Source organism: Synchiropus splendidus, chromosome 13 (assembly GCF_027744825.2).
Source record: "Synchiropus splendidus isolate RoL2022-P1 chromosome 13, RoL_Sspl_1.0, whole genome shotgun sequence".
Taxonomy (NCBI): domain Eukaryota; kingdom Metazoa; phylum Chordata; class Actinopteri; order Syngnathiformes; family Callionymidae; genus Synchiropus; species Synchiropus splendidus.
In genome coordinates this window covers 2362975-2380537 of record NC_071346.1, presented here as the reverse complement: position 1 = coordinate 2380537, position 17563 = coordinate 2362975, and the positions used below count along the sequence as shown (strand labels likewise).

Sequence of the window (17563 nt, the reverse complement as noted above, 5' to 3'; positions counted from 1 at the left end):
ACTTCGGGATGACCCGAGACATCTACGAGACGGATTACTACCGAAAAGGAGGGAAGGGCATGTTGCCGGTCCGGTGGATGGCACCTGAGTCCCTGAAGGACGGAGTCTTCACGGCCAACTCAGACTGCTGGTCAGTGGCTGTGTGTGTCGCGTGCCTGATCGTGATTTACTGTTGGTTCTTTGCCCCTTACTGGTGTCAGGACACTTGGCACGCAGGTATTTCTAGCCCAGATGTTCCCTCGCCAGAGTGGTTGTCTGCTCTGTCAATGAAAGGCTGGGATCCCTCTGAAGTTTAGGAAGCTCTAATCCGAGTCTCTAAAAGATGACTTGGCTTCACTCCTGTCCTCAAACTGGTTGTCCCGATCCATGATTCTTGTTCAAGGATGGTGTTGGAATGTTGTGAGGACATTTTCAGACACACATGTTTGTATCTCTATCCTTGTGGGGTCCTCTTATTGCCATAATGCTTCCTCCTGCGTCTCACCCTAAACCCAACCATCCAAAACAAATGAGGACTCTTAACCAAACTTAATCCCAATTACAGTGATCTCATGATTTTATAAGTCTTATGAGGACCAACCAAAATGTCCTGTCAATGATTGGTCCACACAAGAGTTCCTTTCCAAAGTAGTGTATGACATTGTGTTGATGTTTAAAACATTTTCAAATTCAAACCGGTGTGTACGATGCTAATGCTAGTTATTTAGATTTGATAAATAACATGGTAGAGGTTCCTCATGGAAAGGAAAACGGTCCAAAGCTGCAAATGGAAACCCTCTAGCCAGTTTTGCTCAAGGTGTGGCGTGAGTTTTGCTGCTCCAGTCTCATGATTCCAGCCTCCCCTCTGCTGCGGCGCCGCCGCCCTCCGTCTCCCTGCTCCCCACGTCAAGTGTTTACAGACTGATCTCAAGTGTCGGCCGACTCGCTGCCTTGTCCTCATCCCCCCTTTGTCTGCGCTGTTTTTCCTCACCCCGCCAGGTCATTCGGGGTCGTCCTGTGGGAGATCAGCACGCTGGCCGAGCAGCCGTACCAGGGTCTGTCCAATGAGCAGGTCCTGAAGTTCGTCATGGACGGAGGCTACCTGGAGCGGCCGGACAACTGCGCCGACAGACTGTGAGTTCAGGATCAGTCACGCCGCTCCATTCTATTGTGCTGTATTGGCCTTAGTTAACTTGTCTGTCGCCATGGTGACGTCACAACATCTAATGTCATTAGCATTTTATAGTGAATTATTCTGTGACTGTGTTCAACGTGTTGTGAGAGCAACATGGATGAATCCAGACGCTCCGTATTACACAGCTTGTTTTCACTATTTTCTTGTAATATCAGTCTTTCATGTTTAGTTTTGGCTGTGAAACGACACGTTGTGCTCCAGCCGTTAATATCTGAGGTGACGATGACTCGTAGTGTTAAGAAATAAGAGTAAGGAGGTCGAGCCCATGGTAAATCGGTTCAGGCTCCAGACCCTAGTGATGCCTTCCTTAAGATCTACTCAGTTGTGGGTGTAAAACCAGCTATTTTGCACAGAGCGCCCCCTGCTGAGAAGAAAAACAAGGACATCGCCTGAGGCGCGTAGGTGCCAGGCTGCACAGCAGGGGGCGCTTCTCACCTAGGCCACCCACCTCTCACTTCCTTTGACTGCCATGTTTTGAGTACTGTGTCCTGTTAGCTCATCTCTTGTGTGACTCTTTGATCCCGTCTGGGATTTTTGGGGTTCCTTGTCATTTTTCTTTTCTTTACTTACTAATTCTCACTTCGTTCTCACACAGTTTTATTCATTTTTCCACGAATGTGACTTTTTTTAGGTGTATTTTTATCATGGTCCATCTGTGTTTATGGATGGGTTCACGTCCTCCCGGCGAGGGTGGAGCCTGGAAAACCTCCGACCTAAGTACATTAGCCCGGAGACCTGATCTGGTTACATGACATCGATTCACCATTTTCTGCTGGCTGCTGATGAAACGCAGCTCAGACTGATCAATAGTTGCAAGACGTTACCCCAAAATAGGGTTGTTTTATCCGGTTAAAGCAGGAGTGGGCTTTTCATTACCCCAGACACTGACTCCTGCTGAGGACGTTCGGAATCACACGTGATGGAGCAGCAGTTTGACAGGATTTTTAAAAAATCTCAGAATTAAAATGAAGCCTTGATGTTACCAAGATCAGTTAATAATATTTTGTGACATTGTTTTATCTGAAAAAAATGTTTGTGAGGTAGGGGGAGTCATTTTTTATCATTTTATTTTACCAAAAAATATGTATAATATAATAAAATACAGCAGATTTAAAATTCCACAGAAGATAGGAATGTTTTTTATAATATTTTCATGTATTTTACTGTTATTGTTAAAGCAGATTATTACTGTGAAATTGAACTGTTGCCACGTGAGGTTGGTGTCCCGCACCTGTCGCCCCAGGGAGCTGGGACTCTGCAACTCTATGGAGGCAGAAGTGAAGGTTCCAGAGGATCCTTCCATGACAGTGAAGCAGAGCTGCAGGGGCCGTGTCCTCCCACTGACCTGCCACAGCCTGGAAGAGTTTGGGGTCCGAGGCGGGGGAAGGGAGGGGCTCGGTGATGTCTGGCAGAAGCTGCTGCAGGCTCAGAAGCTGTGAAAGATGCAGGTCTATTTTGGAGCCGGATTATTTTGGCAGCCCTTTCACCTTTATTTGACAGTGTCATCGGACACAGACAGGAAGTGTTGGAAAAGCGAGAAGGGCCGTGACATTCGGCCAGCTGGGACTCGCCGCTCGGGGCCACCGCCAGGCGCCGGCCCTGACCGCAGATTACCACAGCAACACGCCGCTAATCCTGATCGAGACCGCAAACACGCCCGCCTCTTCAGGAGCCGGGCGATTTTTGGATTAGCAAAGAATGAGGGTTTCTGACTGGCTTCAGATGTCAGGAATGTACAGTGTGCTGGAGGCCTATTGGGTGGAGATTAGGCTGCAATTCAGGGGTTCAGAGGAAATAATCCCGACATGAAGCTAAAACAGTCTGAAGAAACAAAGGAACTGTCTGAAGAGAATCGTAATAATGTACGAAAATAGTTAAGATTCATATTCAAAAATGGATTCAGCCACTCGGGACTGGTGCCCGATCCCAGCTGGCCGGGGCGAGACACTCATCCAAACACACACTGACCCTGACCCCCACATCAGTGTATGTGAGAGGAAACCTGCATTAAAACTCAACACGGTTCTGAGGCTGCAGCACCAACCACTGGGCCACCGTACAACCAGATTTAAATACATGTAAATATTCAAGTATCAGTAATTGAAATGGATTTAAAAAGGAAAATATTTCCTCTTAAAATGTAAAAGCTAGTGGTGTAACGGAGATGGGAGGCACTCAAACTTTTAATGGTTCATGTTTTCTGCCATTGAGACTGGACCTTGGAGCTGAGGGGTTGTGCGGCGCTAAAAATGCCCTGTCCCTCCGCAGGCACAACCTGATGCAGATGTGCTGGCAGTACAACCCCAAGATGCGACCCACCTTCCAGGAGATCATCGAGATGCTCCGCGAGGACCTGCACCCCTCCTTCCAGGACGTGTCCTTCTTCTACAGCGAGGAGAACAAGCCGCCCGAGAGCGACGACTTCGACCTGGACATGGAGAACATGGAGAGCATCCCGCTAGACCCGTCCTGCTCCTCCTCCTCCCACCGGGAGCAAGGCCTGGAGCGGGACGAGGCCTCCTCCATGGGCCTGAGGGGCAGCTACGAGGAGCACCACATCCCCTTCACACACATGAACGGTGGCAAGACCAACGGACGAATACTGGCCCTGCCCCGCTCCAGCCCCTCCTAACACACCGCCGCCAGCACCTGTCCAAATAGAGTCTATATTTTGTTGTCATTTTTTTTCTTTTTATAGATCACAGTTTTATCAGAGACACTCGCATATCTCAGGACTTTATTTTCTCTTCAGATGCCACAAACACACACTACAGCTCCCCCTCCCCCCTCCTTCCTCCCCCCTCCGATGCCACCAGACACTTTTGTATTTAAGGACCCTCCTGCGTTTCTCTCGTCGATGATTGTAGTTTCTATACTGTAAATATATAAATATATATATATATATATATATATACATATATATATATATATTGCCAAGTTTGTGCGAGACTGGGTGGATTAATGAATTCAACTGTGAAACAAACTGTTGGCAACAAGAAGGCTGCTACCCCCCCACCAACCCTCAACCCTCCCCCTTTAATAAAAGGGTTCATCCCGGGGTTTGTTTTTGAAAAGTGCCCTTCCGTCTCATCCCCAGCTCCAGCTCCAGCTGCAGTGGAACCGTGTCTCCATATGCAAGCGGCGAACTGAACAGGATCTTGAACAAACTGGGATCCGCCGGAGAAGCTGGTTGAAGTGGCTTAGCTCCTCACACTCTGCAGTATTCCACCCTCCAGACACACACACACACACACACAGAGGACGGCTTTATTTATTTCCACGACTTTCTCCTCTTTCATCTTTGCAACTGAAGGATATTTAAACTGTTTGTTCTCAAGAACCTCCGGTCGACCAATAGCTGCTTCCTTGGTATATTTTAGTGGGTATAAACAGATCTATATATTGTTGATGTTCTTTGTACATATGTGTCGTCCAGGTATTTCTGACCCTAGAAAACTGTTTTTACATGTTAGTCTCTTATGTTTTTTCTAATCCTGAGAATCATACTAATTTGCGTTCGTGTGGACTCATGATCAACCAACAGCACTTGGTGGGGTTTTTTTTAATGCGATGCCCGGAGGAGTGTCTTCAGCTTGAGATGTCTGCCCGTCATATCGAGATCAAATAAAATGTACATATTGCAGCAACGTGCTACCAACAAGAGACCACGTCTGTTATTGAACCTTGTGTTTTGAGCCGCTTCCGCCAGCACAGCGCGAGTCTGATGCTGCGGCGCCATCTGTCGGAGAAACCGGGCCGTGCAACGTATAACATGCAAGCGCGGGTGGAAATTTTAATTTCCTGAGGGGCCACGAGTGTTGCGAAATAAAGGGGCTGCGGTCGCTTAGGCGTGGGAACACAAATATAAAACAAATAAATATAAATGTTTGGAGTACAAATAACAATGAATAAACAAGAGCAGTGGGCGTCACTGATGAAGAGCTCGTTTTTCCCACGCTCCCATCAGCAGTTGAACGCAACACCGTATTACCACCCCCCCCCACCACCCTTGGAAGGTGAGTCAAACCTATTTAAAACTGATTCAGTAAAAAAAAAAAACTGTTACCCATGAGGTTTAAGTTTATTTTGCCTTAAATTTGGAAGGGTTGCTGGTTCAAATCCAGTACTCAGGTGGATGGTACGATTCGGCTTCTCACTATGTTTGTGTAAACACTCTCAAATAACACTTATTCCAGAATTCAATTTAACAAACCTTCATCATCTCTTTAACTTCCACGTTTTGAATAAATAAAAGTTTAATTATTGCTCTTTCAAAACCGTTTTAAAAATGTCTCCTCCTGTTGGAATGGTAAGGTTACTTTCCTTGAAATTGAAAACGAGTCATGTACATTGCAACAGTACTATTGTGCCTAATATACAGGGAAAAGCACCTTAAAAGTAAGTGCCATTACAGCATGTGTTGCCACGATATTCATCCTATTAAAATATCATCCATTTATTACGAAATACAGAGAATTTTGAAATAGAATGTATCTCAAAATTAAAAGCTATTAAAGCAAATAAAATATGAAATACAAAATTGCCGTTGTGCGTGCAACACAAATTAAATATTCCGTGGAATAAAATTTCGGATTTCAAATGACGCGGGAGTATTTTCTGACAGAAATGATTCGGAGCCAACTTCGCCCCCTGACGGGCCTGAAAGGGGAGTTTCTGTCAGCAGCGATTCGAGTTGGAATTTCCCCCACAGCCGTCCCACGAAGCGGACGCTCACCTGCACGTCTATTTGAGCGTCTACCTGGCGTCATGGCTGCACCTGTCCTCTCGGCACCACTGAGAAGCACCGCGGAACAAACATGAAAGTCCCCTTTCCCGCCTCGTCCGGAGACTCTGCGCCGACACTGAGGTCAGAAAAGCGCTCGCGTGTTGCCGTTGACTTGAAAGTGTCCCACAAGTTTGGAGTCATTGTTGAGTGAATTTGAATTTCTACAGTGTACCGAGTGGGTCTCGGGTCCGTGTGGCGGTGTGAAGCGTCACCTCGCGGGCGCGAGCTCATGAACACATCACGAACACATCACGGAGACAGTAGCTTAGCTCGACAGCTGCTGCCTCCATGTTTGTTTTTCTACCTGAAACTCCACCTGTCGTGTTGACCTGCCTCTCGCTGTCTCCTCAAACCCATGGCTCTAAAAACCAGTGTGAATTCTAGCGGTGGGAAGAAGACATTCCCCATTCGTATTCAATCTGAAATACGGAATTTTACTACTTAAAATGGCTGGTTTATACCCCAAGATGACCCGACGATAACAATGAAAACGCATGCGTTGAATCTGGTTAAACAGGAAGGAGCTTAGATGTAAATTCTGTAAATTCTGATGGAATCATTGCAGTGTTAAAATCGACTACACAATCACTGATATCGTTATTTTTATAGTATTTTTGTGTCTAAGTTTATAACTGCAGTCGGAGATGTCGCTGAATGGTGATTTTTTTAAAAATGATATATTATATTATTACATATAATATATATGTTGTATTATATATTAATATTATTTTATTATATTTTATTTTTAGTGTTTTTTTTCCTTGTTTTATACCTTAGTGTTTGCATTTTCGTCATGTAAGATATTTACTTAATATAGAAGTCAGAATGAACTGTAGTTGAAGTAGAGTTTTGTGGTTGTGATGAAGCCAAAGTTAAAGCGATGAACTGCTGGAGGAATGCCAGGCCTCGGACGGCTGCCTCCTCCACCTGGACTGATGCCTTGAAGAAAATCCACTTTGTATTTATGCAACAGCAATACGTTGAGTTTTTTTTTTTTTTTTTAATTCCCCTTTAAAAGTGACCGAACCAGCTGGAGGAACCTGCACTGGGATGTGGAGGCCGTGCAGCCGCTGGGCTTCCGCGGTGATGACCGTGGGAGAATTCATCTGTTGACACTGGCGTGTCCACGTCTTCGGAGGCGAAGCCGTGGTTGCGAGAGTGGCAGATGTCTTGGTCTCATGCTGGTTCTATTTTGGTGAGAGGGCTGAGAATGTCTCCCTCCAGGACTCTGCGGCAGACTTGGCTGACTTGCTGGTCTTGTTTTTGCTCCGTGGAGTGAAATGACCTGCATTTCTGCTCCTCTTTTCCCTTTCCAATCTGGAGTGAGTCATCTGAGGTGTGGCCACCGTTGACAGCAGCCACACAAGCTAATGAGCTGTCAGGAGGCTCGAGAACATTCACCTGCAGTCGCGCTGCTCACTAGAGCGGCACTAAGTGTTTACTGCGGTGTCAGAACTCATGTTGGGTGGGGTCGGAATCACATGTCAGTCACTGAGAGCAGGGCTTCTTCACCTTTCTGGTCTCGGGGCCACCTTTCCCAGAGCAAATGGCCCTGGGGCCCATTCAAGTCATTGAACTGAGTCATTACTCTGCCACCACACGTGGCTGATGGATGATAACTGAGCGTCTCGCTTGCAAAGGTGTAAAACAGAAAAGCTTTTAGTGGCCCACTATTAGTCAATACACTTGGACAGGTGTTTTATTCTGCCTGTTCCCTTTGCATCTGCATCGGGCTTTTGTTTTGTTGCATGTGCGCTTCAGATTTAAGTCCTATTTTTGCTCGACGTTACCAATATTTTGCGACTTATCTAACAGCCTCAGCGCCCACACTGCTGCCTTTGATTTCCTCTGTTGTGCCAGAGCTACATGAGCAATGCTTCGTTCACTGACGCCACGTTGGTTTTGGACTTTGTTGTTGTGATTAACCTTTGACTCTGGGCTGCTCCCTCTGGTGCATATATTGGGGAACAGCAACGTAAGGAAGCATGTGATCAGTGACAGTAGCGTGGTTTGAAAAGAACAGTTGCATTGTTTGAACCAGAATGTAAACAGTGCATTAGACGGTATTATTTACCGCGGCAGTTCTGAGAACCTCCTCCATATTCAAGCAAAAGTGACTGAACTATTCCGACCCAAGTCAAATCGGGCCCTTCTGAAGCCACACCCAAGTGTCGTCCCAAGCTGTTGCTATGACTGAAGCCGTCCCCATTAAATGACTTGGATGGCCTGATGTGGCCCTCAGGCCTGGGGTTTTACACGTTGTTGGTATCAGCCTTGAAAACAAGGGCTGCAACTTTTGATAACTGTCCCTGATGTTTTGTGCGTCAGCTCTGAGTGTGAGCTCTATTAAATCTCTCATTTCTAGCGTGTGTGTTGAGAGGGTCTCGCTCCAGAGAGTCAAACAGAGACTTTATGTCACCGTGTATTTACGGTAGTTATTCCTGTGAACTGTGGTGTCCCTGGCTCCCTCTCCACCTGACAAGTGTCCGACTTCCCCCTGCCACCGCTGCACCTGTCCAACTTCCCTCAGTGCTGACAGAAACGGCACCACAGCCACGCAGGTCATTGTGGCGAGACAAACCTTACTTTATATTGTTGTTGAGGCATTAGAAGGATGTGAACTGTGGCGACATGAGCAGCGCTGAGCAGCTGTGACTGTTGCAGTGAGCGCTTTGTTTCCTTGCTGTCGCTGGTTTTCAACATCAAACCTGAGCTGCGGTTCGTCAAACCAGTTTGCACGAGGCTTCGTTTGTTTTGCAACAGATCTTTGTTGGATGAAGATCACTTGCATTCTCTCGCTGTCACTTTTTCAGACCTTAGTCAGTCACTAGTCAGCATTTTAATTTACCTCTTTGCCATGTGCTTTTAATGATGAGCTCTACCTTTTCTGAACCCGACTGTCAGTTCACTGGTGTCTCCTGCACAGGTTCAAATGCCTGGTTTAAATTCAATAATCATTACACAACTATTTCAGATACGTCGCGCACTGCTTCCCGTATAAGCGCATTCACTTGTGTGAACTGCTGTTCTTCTGCCCCACAGTTGTTGTGTGGTGTGACCTGATGGGATGATGTTCACCCCCCCTCCCCTGAGGACTTCTCTCGTACAGGCATGACACTTTCCTCCCGAAAACAAACCTATTGATTCTCTAAATACAAGATTCCAGGTGGGTCAGTGTTTTGGTCCATTTCCTCAGCCGTTTCCAACTAATATTAAAGGGATTCCTCTGTGGATCGACACTATTTTTCTTAGTGAGACACAAAAACTGTGTCAATGCAAGTCATAGTCTGTTTTGTTGTGAAGTTTGACATATGTTGTGGTGTCCCTGACCACTAGAGGGCCTGTGTGGAGGGATATCTCTGCGATCGAGATTTGAATAAAAAAAAAATTAAAATCATTCTGTAAAATGATGTTTTGATGTTATTAAGATCTGAATAGGAAAAAAAATGAACATAGAATTTTAAAAAGTTTTCAATATAGTGTGAAAATTATTCATCTGATTCAAGTTAGTAAAAAAGATTTTTTTTTTCGGTTTGAAATTGTATTTACGAATTCTATTTTTTTTCAGATTTGAAACGTTTTTTACGATTATATATTTTTTTTTATTTTTTTTATTTTTTTTTTTAACAAGTTCAAAACTGATGGCTCAGAAATGTCGTTGGTGGCGTGTTCTTGCTCTGACTCTGGTCCATGCTTGCAGTGCTGAACCGCAAGTGACGTGGCATTCAATGTCGTTGGAGGAAACTGGACATTTGAAATCGTGATCACAGAATCATACAGCGTGGCATTATTTACTTCTTTTATATGGAGTTTGATGGCAAGTTGCAAAGTAAATAGCATGTAGATTGGAGCAGCCGTTTCTGTTCCATCAGTTTTTAACTCATAAAAAAAAAGAAAGAATAACTTAAATTAAATTGTTATTGTTTTCATGCTGTATTGTAAACTCTTTAAAATATAATGTATTTTTTTCATTCACACCTTAATAACAGGGCTTCAAAACATCATTTTTCGGAATGAAAATTTATTTATTTATTAATTTTTTCGAATTCAATTTGTTTTTTTGTATTCAAGCTGCCTGGTGTGTGAGACTGATCTGTGCCTGCTGCTGCTGATACAGTTCTTACTGTACGTGATGTCGATGAAATGGAAGTCAGTTCCACACTGCTGTGCCACGCTCACTTGCCTGCTGTGTCTTAGGTCCGGTCTGGCACAGATGGATGAGCTGGATGGGTTCCGTGTGAAGCTCACCCCGGACGACGCGGTTCCTCCGGCTGTTTCTGTGGCCGAACACATCAATCTAGAAGGTCAGTGGGTCGGCTGCACCCAGGGGGCGCCGACAGCTAACGTTGATGAGACTTTCAGTCGGGAGCTAAACTGATCCTGTGCCTCATAATTCATGGAGTTCTGTCCACACAAACACATTTCAAACTCTCTCTTTTTAAATGACGGAAGATGAGTCACCTGACGCGTCTTGCTCATGTGAGGTCAGTGACAGTCTGCTGATCTTTGTGCATAGATGCACATTACACCTGGCTGCGAGGCGAGCTGGACTCTGACGCCCAGGCTCTGGAGCCTGAGTCCTGGAGCGTGGCTGTGGATCAGGACTACATGAGGGCTCTGCAGAAGGAGGCAGCCAGGAGGCAGGACGTCATTTATGGTGAGGCTCATGTGGAAAATGCCACTCAAATGAAGGAGATGTGACCGTCGTGCTTCTCCTGTTCACGATGAATCCACGCAGAGCTGATCCAGACAGAGGTGCATCACGTGCGCACCCTGAGGATCCTCAAGCACGTCTACATGCACGAGCTGAGACAGTCCCTGCAGGTGGAGGAGGCCAGACTGGAAGGCCTCTTCTCTGGAGTGGATCCCCTCCTCACGCTGCACCTGCATTTCCTCAAGTGCCTCAAGCTGCGTCGCAGCCAGAGTCTGGAGGAAGGGAGCCCCAACAACTACCAGATCTCTCAGCTGGGAGACGTTCTCATCAACCAGGTGCCGCTGATGACTCACTGAATTCACACTCTAGCTTTCACTTCATTCCCATTTCACCATGTGAGTGGATTTGTGTCTTACTGAAACGAAGAGATGTTACTGGAGCAAATGCTGTCTGCTCCTCCCATGTTTGTCAAAGAGTGAGCGTTTTTAAGGCAAACTCAACACGTGACTGAGGGCGGTTTTCACGGGTTCTGTCTCGGGTGGCCTGAGTCCAATTCGCACCCTGCTGTGCAGCCTCGCACCTCTGCGCCTCAGGCGATGTCATTTTTTTTTCTCTTCAGCTGGTGGCGCTCTGCACAAAATAGCTGGTTTGTGACCCGTTCCCCAGCACCAGTTTCCTGTGTGTTCAGGGAGTTCGAGAAGTTGTTTTTGAACCATGTTGTGCGCCCAGACAGCGATCAGACCCTTCACTGCCTGCATCGATCATGTTTGTGTGGAGTTGCACTGTACACGTAGTTTCTGGCATCTAGCACTGCGTTGCTTGAGGTGAGAAGCTCACCATCCGTGGAGAGTTTCCTGAGACAAGGTGCAGCTCTCCAGCCGGGATCAAGTCCATGGCCAAAACCCAACTAGCTTGTGTTCACATCTCGGTCATCTGAGCTGAAAGAGCTTTGTCTCGAGACAGAACCCGCGGTGTGAAACCGCCCTGAGAGGGAGGTGAGGAAGAGGAGAAACTTGAGACAGTGTGAGTGATGGATGGGAGGTGAAGAGGAGAGTGCAGGCAGGGGGGCGATGACTGATGGATGAGGACGGGAAGGTGGATGGAGGAACTGGTGCTACCTCCGATGACTTGGCTCCATTCCTTAGTGTTTGATGCGTCTGCCTTGTTGTAGTTTTCAGGCAAGCTTGGAGAGGGGATGCGGGAGTGGTACAGTGTCTTCTGCAGCCACCAGGGCGAGGCCTTGGCCTTCTACAAGGAGCAGATGCAGAGCAACAAGAAGCTGCAGAACCTCATCAAGGTTCGAGTCGCTCCTCAACTGTATTGTCCTCATCCTTTGTTGGACTTTCCATCAGAGTGAACGGACTTTGTTTTGAAACAGAAAATTGGGCAGCTGCCCCTGGTGAGAAGGCTGGGGATCCCCGAGTGTTTCCTGTTGGTGACGCAGAGGATCACCAAGTATCCTGTGCTGGTGGAGCGAATCATCCACAACACTGAAGGTAGGCGCTTTCATCCCAGGCTCCTCTGCTTAAATGAGGAAGTAGCTGCTTGTTGACGGCTGTTTTTCTGCCGGACACAGCGGACACGGACGAGCACAAGTCGCTGCAGCAGGGTTTAGCGCTCATCAAGGACGCCATCACGCAGGTGAACGCTCACGTCAGCGACTATGAGAAAGCGCTGCGGCTGAAGGACATCTACCTGCGGCTGGAGCCCAAGTCTCAGGGGCGACTGAACAACGGCCGCGTCTTCCGAAGGGAGGACATCAACCAGGACAAGACGCTGCTGCACGAGGGCGTCCTGAGCTGGAAGTCCTCCGGTCGAGTCAAAGGTAGACCACTGCGGCTTCTCTGCTTCCTGAAGACGGATTTGTTTATCCTTGTTTGTGTGAAACGTGTTAATGTTTAACATTCAGGACAACCTGTGGAGATGTGCAAGTTAAAGGCAAAAGTCAGTTGTGTATTGAGCAACAGGACTTTGATCCCAAAGAATCCACCGTCTCTCACCCAGTGGCTGCTGTTTCAAAGCTGGCTTCTGACTGACGGTCTGGTGTTTTCAGATCCGACATGTAGTTGGTTTCAGCCTGCCTTCCATTAACCACAATGGGCTTCAATAGAGCACCTCAGATCTGTTTGAATGTGAGGTCATACTTGGAGGTACACACTCGTGATGGGTACATGAGGCCTCATAAAGCGTTTCGACACAATGACACACTGTGCTGATACTTTGTTGATACTGTCACTGAATACTGACACCTGCTGGACATTACAATCCCTGCAGGCCACCTACTTGACGGACTGAATTTACACTGATTTGATGACCTACTGTGTATAATAATATATAAGTTTATTATTCCATATCTTTAAATAATGTGAAAATGTACCATAATGTGAAAAACGTTTTTTTTTTTTATTTAAAAAAATTCCAATGTTTTTTAAATTTTCTCAATCAAATTATACTTTGAAATGAATTTGAATTAGAATAGAAAATCTGAGACAAACTGGATAAAGATAGAAATAAATACACTATTCTCCGGTAGGAGATCAAAATGGACCCACACGGCAGACAACTTGCGTTTCTCTTGGAGCTGTTCCCTAGATTCACAAAGACATCCACAAGGAACCGTGAGATCACATTGTTTCAGCAGCTGCATCCTGTTGACAGATGCGCTTCCTTATAAACCCAGTTCGCTGGGTTTTTGCCGAGTCGACACAGTCACGTGCTTGTCTTAAAGCGGGCCACGTACCGGCGCGTCAGTGTTGCTGGACCCATCTCTAGTTCACTCCTGATTTGTCTTTTCGCACCTTTGATACATGTGTATCAGTGATGTTGGTGCTAATATAAACCACAGGTTATTGTTTGTATGAGCACCAACACAGCTAATATGGTGGACGAATTAAAGACCAAGAGTGAGTGATGACAGCTGGGTGGCAGTGTGAGTGTGTGTTACCTGGCTACTGTGTTTAATGGATAATATTTAACCTCGTGACTCTCGGTTCACGCTGAGTTAATGTGAGGGCTCCCGACCTGTCGAGCAACATGTTTGTCACCACTCGACTGTCAACAATTTGGTGTCAGTTAAGAGGCTCTCAAGTGTCTGAAGCCCCGCGGCATCTGGCTTGTGTTGCAGACATCCAAGCGGTGCTGCTGTCCGATGTCCTGCTGCTCTTGCAGGAGAAGGATCAGAAGCTGGTGTTTGCTGCGGTGGTGAGTTGCAGCCGGGAAGCGCCGTCCTGGACTTCCTGTTTTGCGCAGGTTCTTGCTGTCATTGTTTGTTTGTCCAATCTATGTTCCACTGATCGCAGGACAACAAGCCTCCGGTCATCTCCCTCCAAAATCTCATCGTCCGAGAGGTGGCCCATGAGGACCGGGCCATGTTCCTCATCTGCTCCAGCACTGCCACCACGCTGGAGCTGTACGAGATGTATGAGCTGCACTGTGCCTCCAGGGAGGATCGGCTCAACTGGATGAAACTGATCTGGGAAGCTGTGAACAGGTGAGATGATGCACCTGCACATGACCCAACAACGCTCCTGAAGGCTGCTTGCTCTGATCACAGCACTTCACATGTCAGACTTTGTTTCCATTCTGCATGAAAACCTCATCATGGTTTGTGTCTTGGACCCAGATATTCAGAAGAAGACAAGCTCCGCACTGAGCTGATCACCACGCTGCAAGAGTATCAAGGTGAGATGCAGAGGCTGAAAGTTTTTACTCAATTATATAGAAGGGTTAACCAGCATTGGAACTCATTCATCTTCTGTGAGGGTCTGATGTGAGGTGGAGGGAGTCGGAGTCGAGGTGAGCGACTCCGCAGGGGCATCAGCTCTGTATCCCAGTCACAGCACGATACTCTCTCGGAGTGATATCCGGGGTTCAAGACTCAAAGCTGTTACTTTAAATGCATCATCCTGGTCCCAGTGTTCATGCACTGGAACAGTGAAAATGCTGCTGTGTGTGTTGCAGAGCTTTTAAGCGCCAAAGACGAGCAGATAAAACGAATCCTGGAGGAGAAACTGCACGTCCTGGCTTCTCTGCACGAGGATGTGACTGGACAGGAGACGGCCCCCAGAAGTCTGCTGCTCTCTGGCAGCCCGTCTGACCTCCAGCAGGGGGCGAAGCTGCTCCAAGATGCCATCGATGAGGGTGAGTTTTCCCTCGCGAAGATCTGAAACCAGAGCTGTGGAGAAGTTCAGAACTCTGCCTACTCTGTCTTTTTAGTGGAGGCTCTTCAGTTAAGAGCCAAGGAACTGACCCCACACGTGGGGGAGGAGAAGATGGTCCGCAGGGCCGAGACCTTCGCAGTGTGGGAGAGAAACCCCTCATCCAAGTCATTAGATGGTAACCCTCAGTCATGAATCAATGATGAATCCACGCTTCAGCAGCTTTTGTGACGCCCTCAGTAGAGGAGCTCCACGACGACGGGAGGTGCAACGGTGACCGAGGCCCAGCCCACATCCATCGCACCGCCAGCGACCCCCAGCTCCAGCTCCTGAGGTTCTCAGAGAGCCAGGAACAGTCGGTGAGTATGAGCCGAGGCTGACTCCCCCGACGTGTTGCCTGACGTGTCTGCTGTCCCTCCAGGCGGATGGTGACGCTCCACTGACTAACTCCAGCTCTGGAGATTTCCCCGAGGTAGCGGCTGTAGCTGCTCCACTGGTGTCCTACTGTTCCCAGGCCAACTCTGTTTCTCCCTGCAGATGTTTGACCGGATGATCCTGCTTGCTCAGAGGCTCTACAGTTTGCAGGTGCGTTTGTAAACCCCGGTCTCTCTGGTTCTGGAGCTGACTGCTGCGGTCTGGTGTTCCGTCCAGGCGGTGGTGGCCCAGCAGGACAGTCAAATCGAGCTGCAGGAGGTGCAGCAGTTCCGGAGCAAACCCTCGCGACCGTACAGCAGCGTCCTGCTGGAGCAGGAGAAGCAGAGGAACCTGGAGAAGCAGAAGCAGGAGCTGGCCAACCTGCACAAGCTGCAGGCGCAGCACCGCGAGGAGCAGCAGCGCTGGGAGAAGGACCGGGACCGGCAGAGCGTGCAGATGGAGGTGCTGGAGGGCGAGCTGAAGCAGAGGGAGGAGGAGTGCCGGGCCAGGGAGGAGAAGCTGAAGGAGGAGAAGGCTGAGCTGGAGAGTCGGAGGGTGAGCTACCAGCAGGACCTGGAGCGACTCCGGGAGTCCACCAAGTCTGTGGAGAAGGAGCGCGAGCGCTTGAGCCAGGAGAAGGAGCGGCTGGAGCATCAGCAGGAGAAGCTGAAGAAGCACCTGAGCAGCCTGAACCTGGGGAACTACGAGGACCCCACTTACGTGAGTCTGACTCGCGTCATCCAGCCGCCTGCTGACTGCTGTCCTGAGCGTCCGCCTCCTGTCTCCCGCAGTACTCCAGCTTCTCCACGTACTCGTCCTTCCGCAGCAACACCAACGGACTTGCCGCTTACACGCCCATCCCGTCCAGCTCGGGCCCCTTGGAGGTCCCGCCCAAGGTCCCTCCGCGCAAGGAGAGCATCAGCCCTCAGCCGGTGAAGGCGGACCTTCCCATCCACCTCATCAGCACCACCAACCAGGTGCTCAAACCAGCCGTGGTGCAGCAGCAGATCCCCACCAAGCTGCTGGCCGTCTCCAAGGGCAAGGACAAGGGCTTCCGAGTGAAGGGCCACCAGAGGACCCACAGCGCAGGTGAGGAGGCGTGGGCCACACCGGGTCTGCAACTCACGCCAACACTCTGTTCTGTTCCGAGCAGCATCCATCGACGTGAACCAGGTGCTGCCCATCCGCGGCAGCCCGTCCGGGAAAGAAGGTGGAAGCATGCGAGCGCCCAAGAGCACGGGCCCTCAGAACGTCCCCCCCGCAGGTATTCACCAACTCGCTGCCGCGTTCCGTCCGTCGATCACACGTCGACACTGAAGTCGCTTTGAGGGACTGTCGTCCGCTTTTCAAGAGAGAGGGGAGGTGTCTCACCATCGCTCAGACGTCCAGCTTCTTCGCTGCGCGCAGCTTCGTAATCACCTCGTCAATCTCAGCGCTTCGTACGATGTATCAAGTCACACGTCGTGACGTTGACCCGGAACTCCAGTGTAGCAGCAAGAAGCATGAATGAAGGGGGTTCTGGCTCGAGCCACTTTATTGTGAGAGATTTTTTTTTAACGGCTGCCAATAAGATTTGCATCAATTTTATATCCCCCTTGTTCTCAAACATGTTCATTTTGCCTTAATATGGAGACAAAAAGATGAGAGGAATTTGCATCTCATAAACCTCAACTATGCTATGAAGCTATGAACACTTTTCCAATATCCTTCTAATGTATACATGATCGTGGTTTGCACCTTGCGCCCGCGGGTCATTTATGATAAAGAAGGTGTTGCTCCTGTCACAGTCTTTGTCGGCTCAGCTGCCTTGTTCTGAGTCATCCCATCCGTCACTTGCTCTTCCAGGCTCCTTCAACCCGCAGGCTTCCACTCGCAGCGTGAAAACTTCCAAGTCCTTCACGTCACTCAGGACCATCAACATGGAAGCTCCTCCTCCACCACCACCGCCTCCTTTCCCCTCTGACGTGCTGGAACCAGGCAAGGAGAAGGAGATCTTCCTGTGAAGCCCCAGCTTCTGGGCTGGGGGAGACATTCTAGAGCTTAAGACTCTTGTTTTCATCTCCTGCCTGAGCAGGAAGATGTGGGACCTCATGCAGCGACAAAAGAATGAAGAATTGAATGTTTTAGAAAAAACTTTTTTTAAGTGCCTAGATGTTTGCACATTATTTTAAACCATTTTTAGTGCCAAATTTTGTTTCCCTCTTTTTAGACTTAATTTTTATCCCTCAGGGAAACCGTCGGAAATAATTTAAACGATGTTCAACAGTTAAAACTGCTGGAAAATGATGTCAGAAGAAAGGCTGAACTGCCAACAGCCAGATGTCTGGGTTGAATAAACGTGCTTCCTGGCCTTGTCAGTATCGCTGTGGTCTCTGTGG

General features: G+C 48.3%; 2 protein-coding genes across 4 annotated transcripts in view; both read left to right on the top strand.

Annotated features, from left to right (window-relative positions):
- insra (insulin receptor a) overlaps positions 1 to 4835 on the top strand; it is a 44298-nt gene extending 39463 nt beyond the window's left edge. Inside the window, exons 19-21 of the mRNA XM_053884437.1 lie at positions 1 to 130; positions 979 to 1113; positions 3443 to 4835. Of these exons, the coding sequence (XP_053740412.1) occupies positions 1 to 130; positions 979 to 1113; positions 3443 to 3806 (629 nt within the window). The 3' untranslated portion in view covers positions 3807 to 4835. The remainder of the gene's footprint in view (positions 131 to 978; positions 1114 to 3442) is intronic.
- Positions 4836 to 5878: 1043 nt separating this feature from the next.
- Positions 5879 to 17529, top strand: arhgef18a (rho/rac guanine nucleotide exchange factor (GEF) 18a). Of its 3 annotated transcripts, XM_053884440.1 has the most exons (21): positions 5879 to 6041; positions 9003 to 9126; positions 10032 to 10085; positions 10158 to 10264; positions 10477 to 10617; positions 10699 to 10949; positions 11786 to 11911; positions 11993 to 12110; positions 12191 to 12439; positions 13739 to 13815; positions 13914 to 14104; positions 14237 to 14295; positions 14575 to 14754; positions 14830 to 14949; positions 15012 to 15130; positions 15193 to 15243; positions 15309 to 15356; positions 15423 to 15905; positions 15977 to 16274; positions 16339 to 16449; positions 17031 to 17529. In XM_053884440.1, exons 4-21 carry the CDS (start codon positions 10174 to 10176, stop codon positions 17186 to 17188), a joined length of 2871 nt encoding a protein of 956 aa, XP_053740415.1. In that variant the 5' UTR covers positions 5879 to 6041; positions 9003 to 9126; positions 10032 to 10085; positions 10158 to 10173; the 3' UTR covers positions 17189 to 17529. The 3 variants fall into 3 exon arrangements, with proteins under 3 accessions (XP_053740415.1, XP_053740416.1, XP_053740414.1); XM_053884441.1 differs by lacking the exon at positions 10032 to 10085 and having other exon boundaries at positions 15015 to 15130; XM_053884439.1 differs by lacking the exon at positions 10032 to 10085.
- The last annotated feature ends 34 nt before the right edge of the window (positions 17530 to 17563 follow it).

Bases quoted from the DNA above. Each gene is read 5' to 3' on its own strand.
- arhgef18a (XM_053884439.1), top strand. From the start codon at position 10,174: ATGGATGAGCTGGATGGGTTCCGTGTGAAGCTCACCCCGGACGACGCG. The intron at 14,950-15,011 runs GTAACCCTCAGT...TGACGCCCTCAG, and splicing joins CTCATCCAAGTCATTAGATG to TAGAGGAGCTCCACGACGAC. The intron at 16,275-16,338 runs GTGAGGAGGCGT...TGTTCCGAGCAG, and splicing joins CCAGAGGACCCACAGCGCAG to CATCCATCGACGTGAACCAG.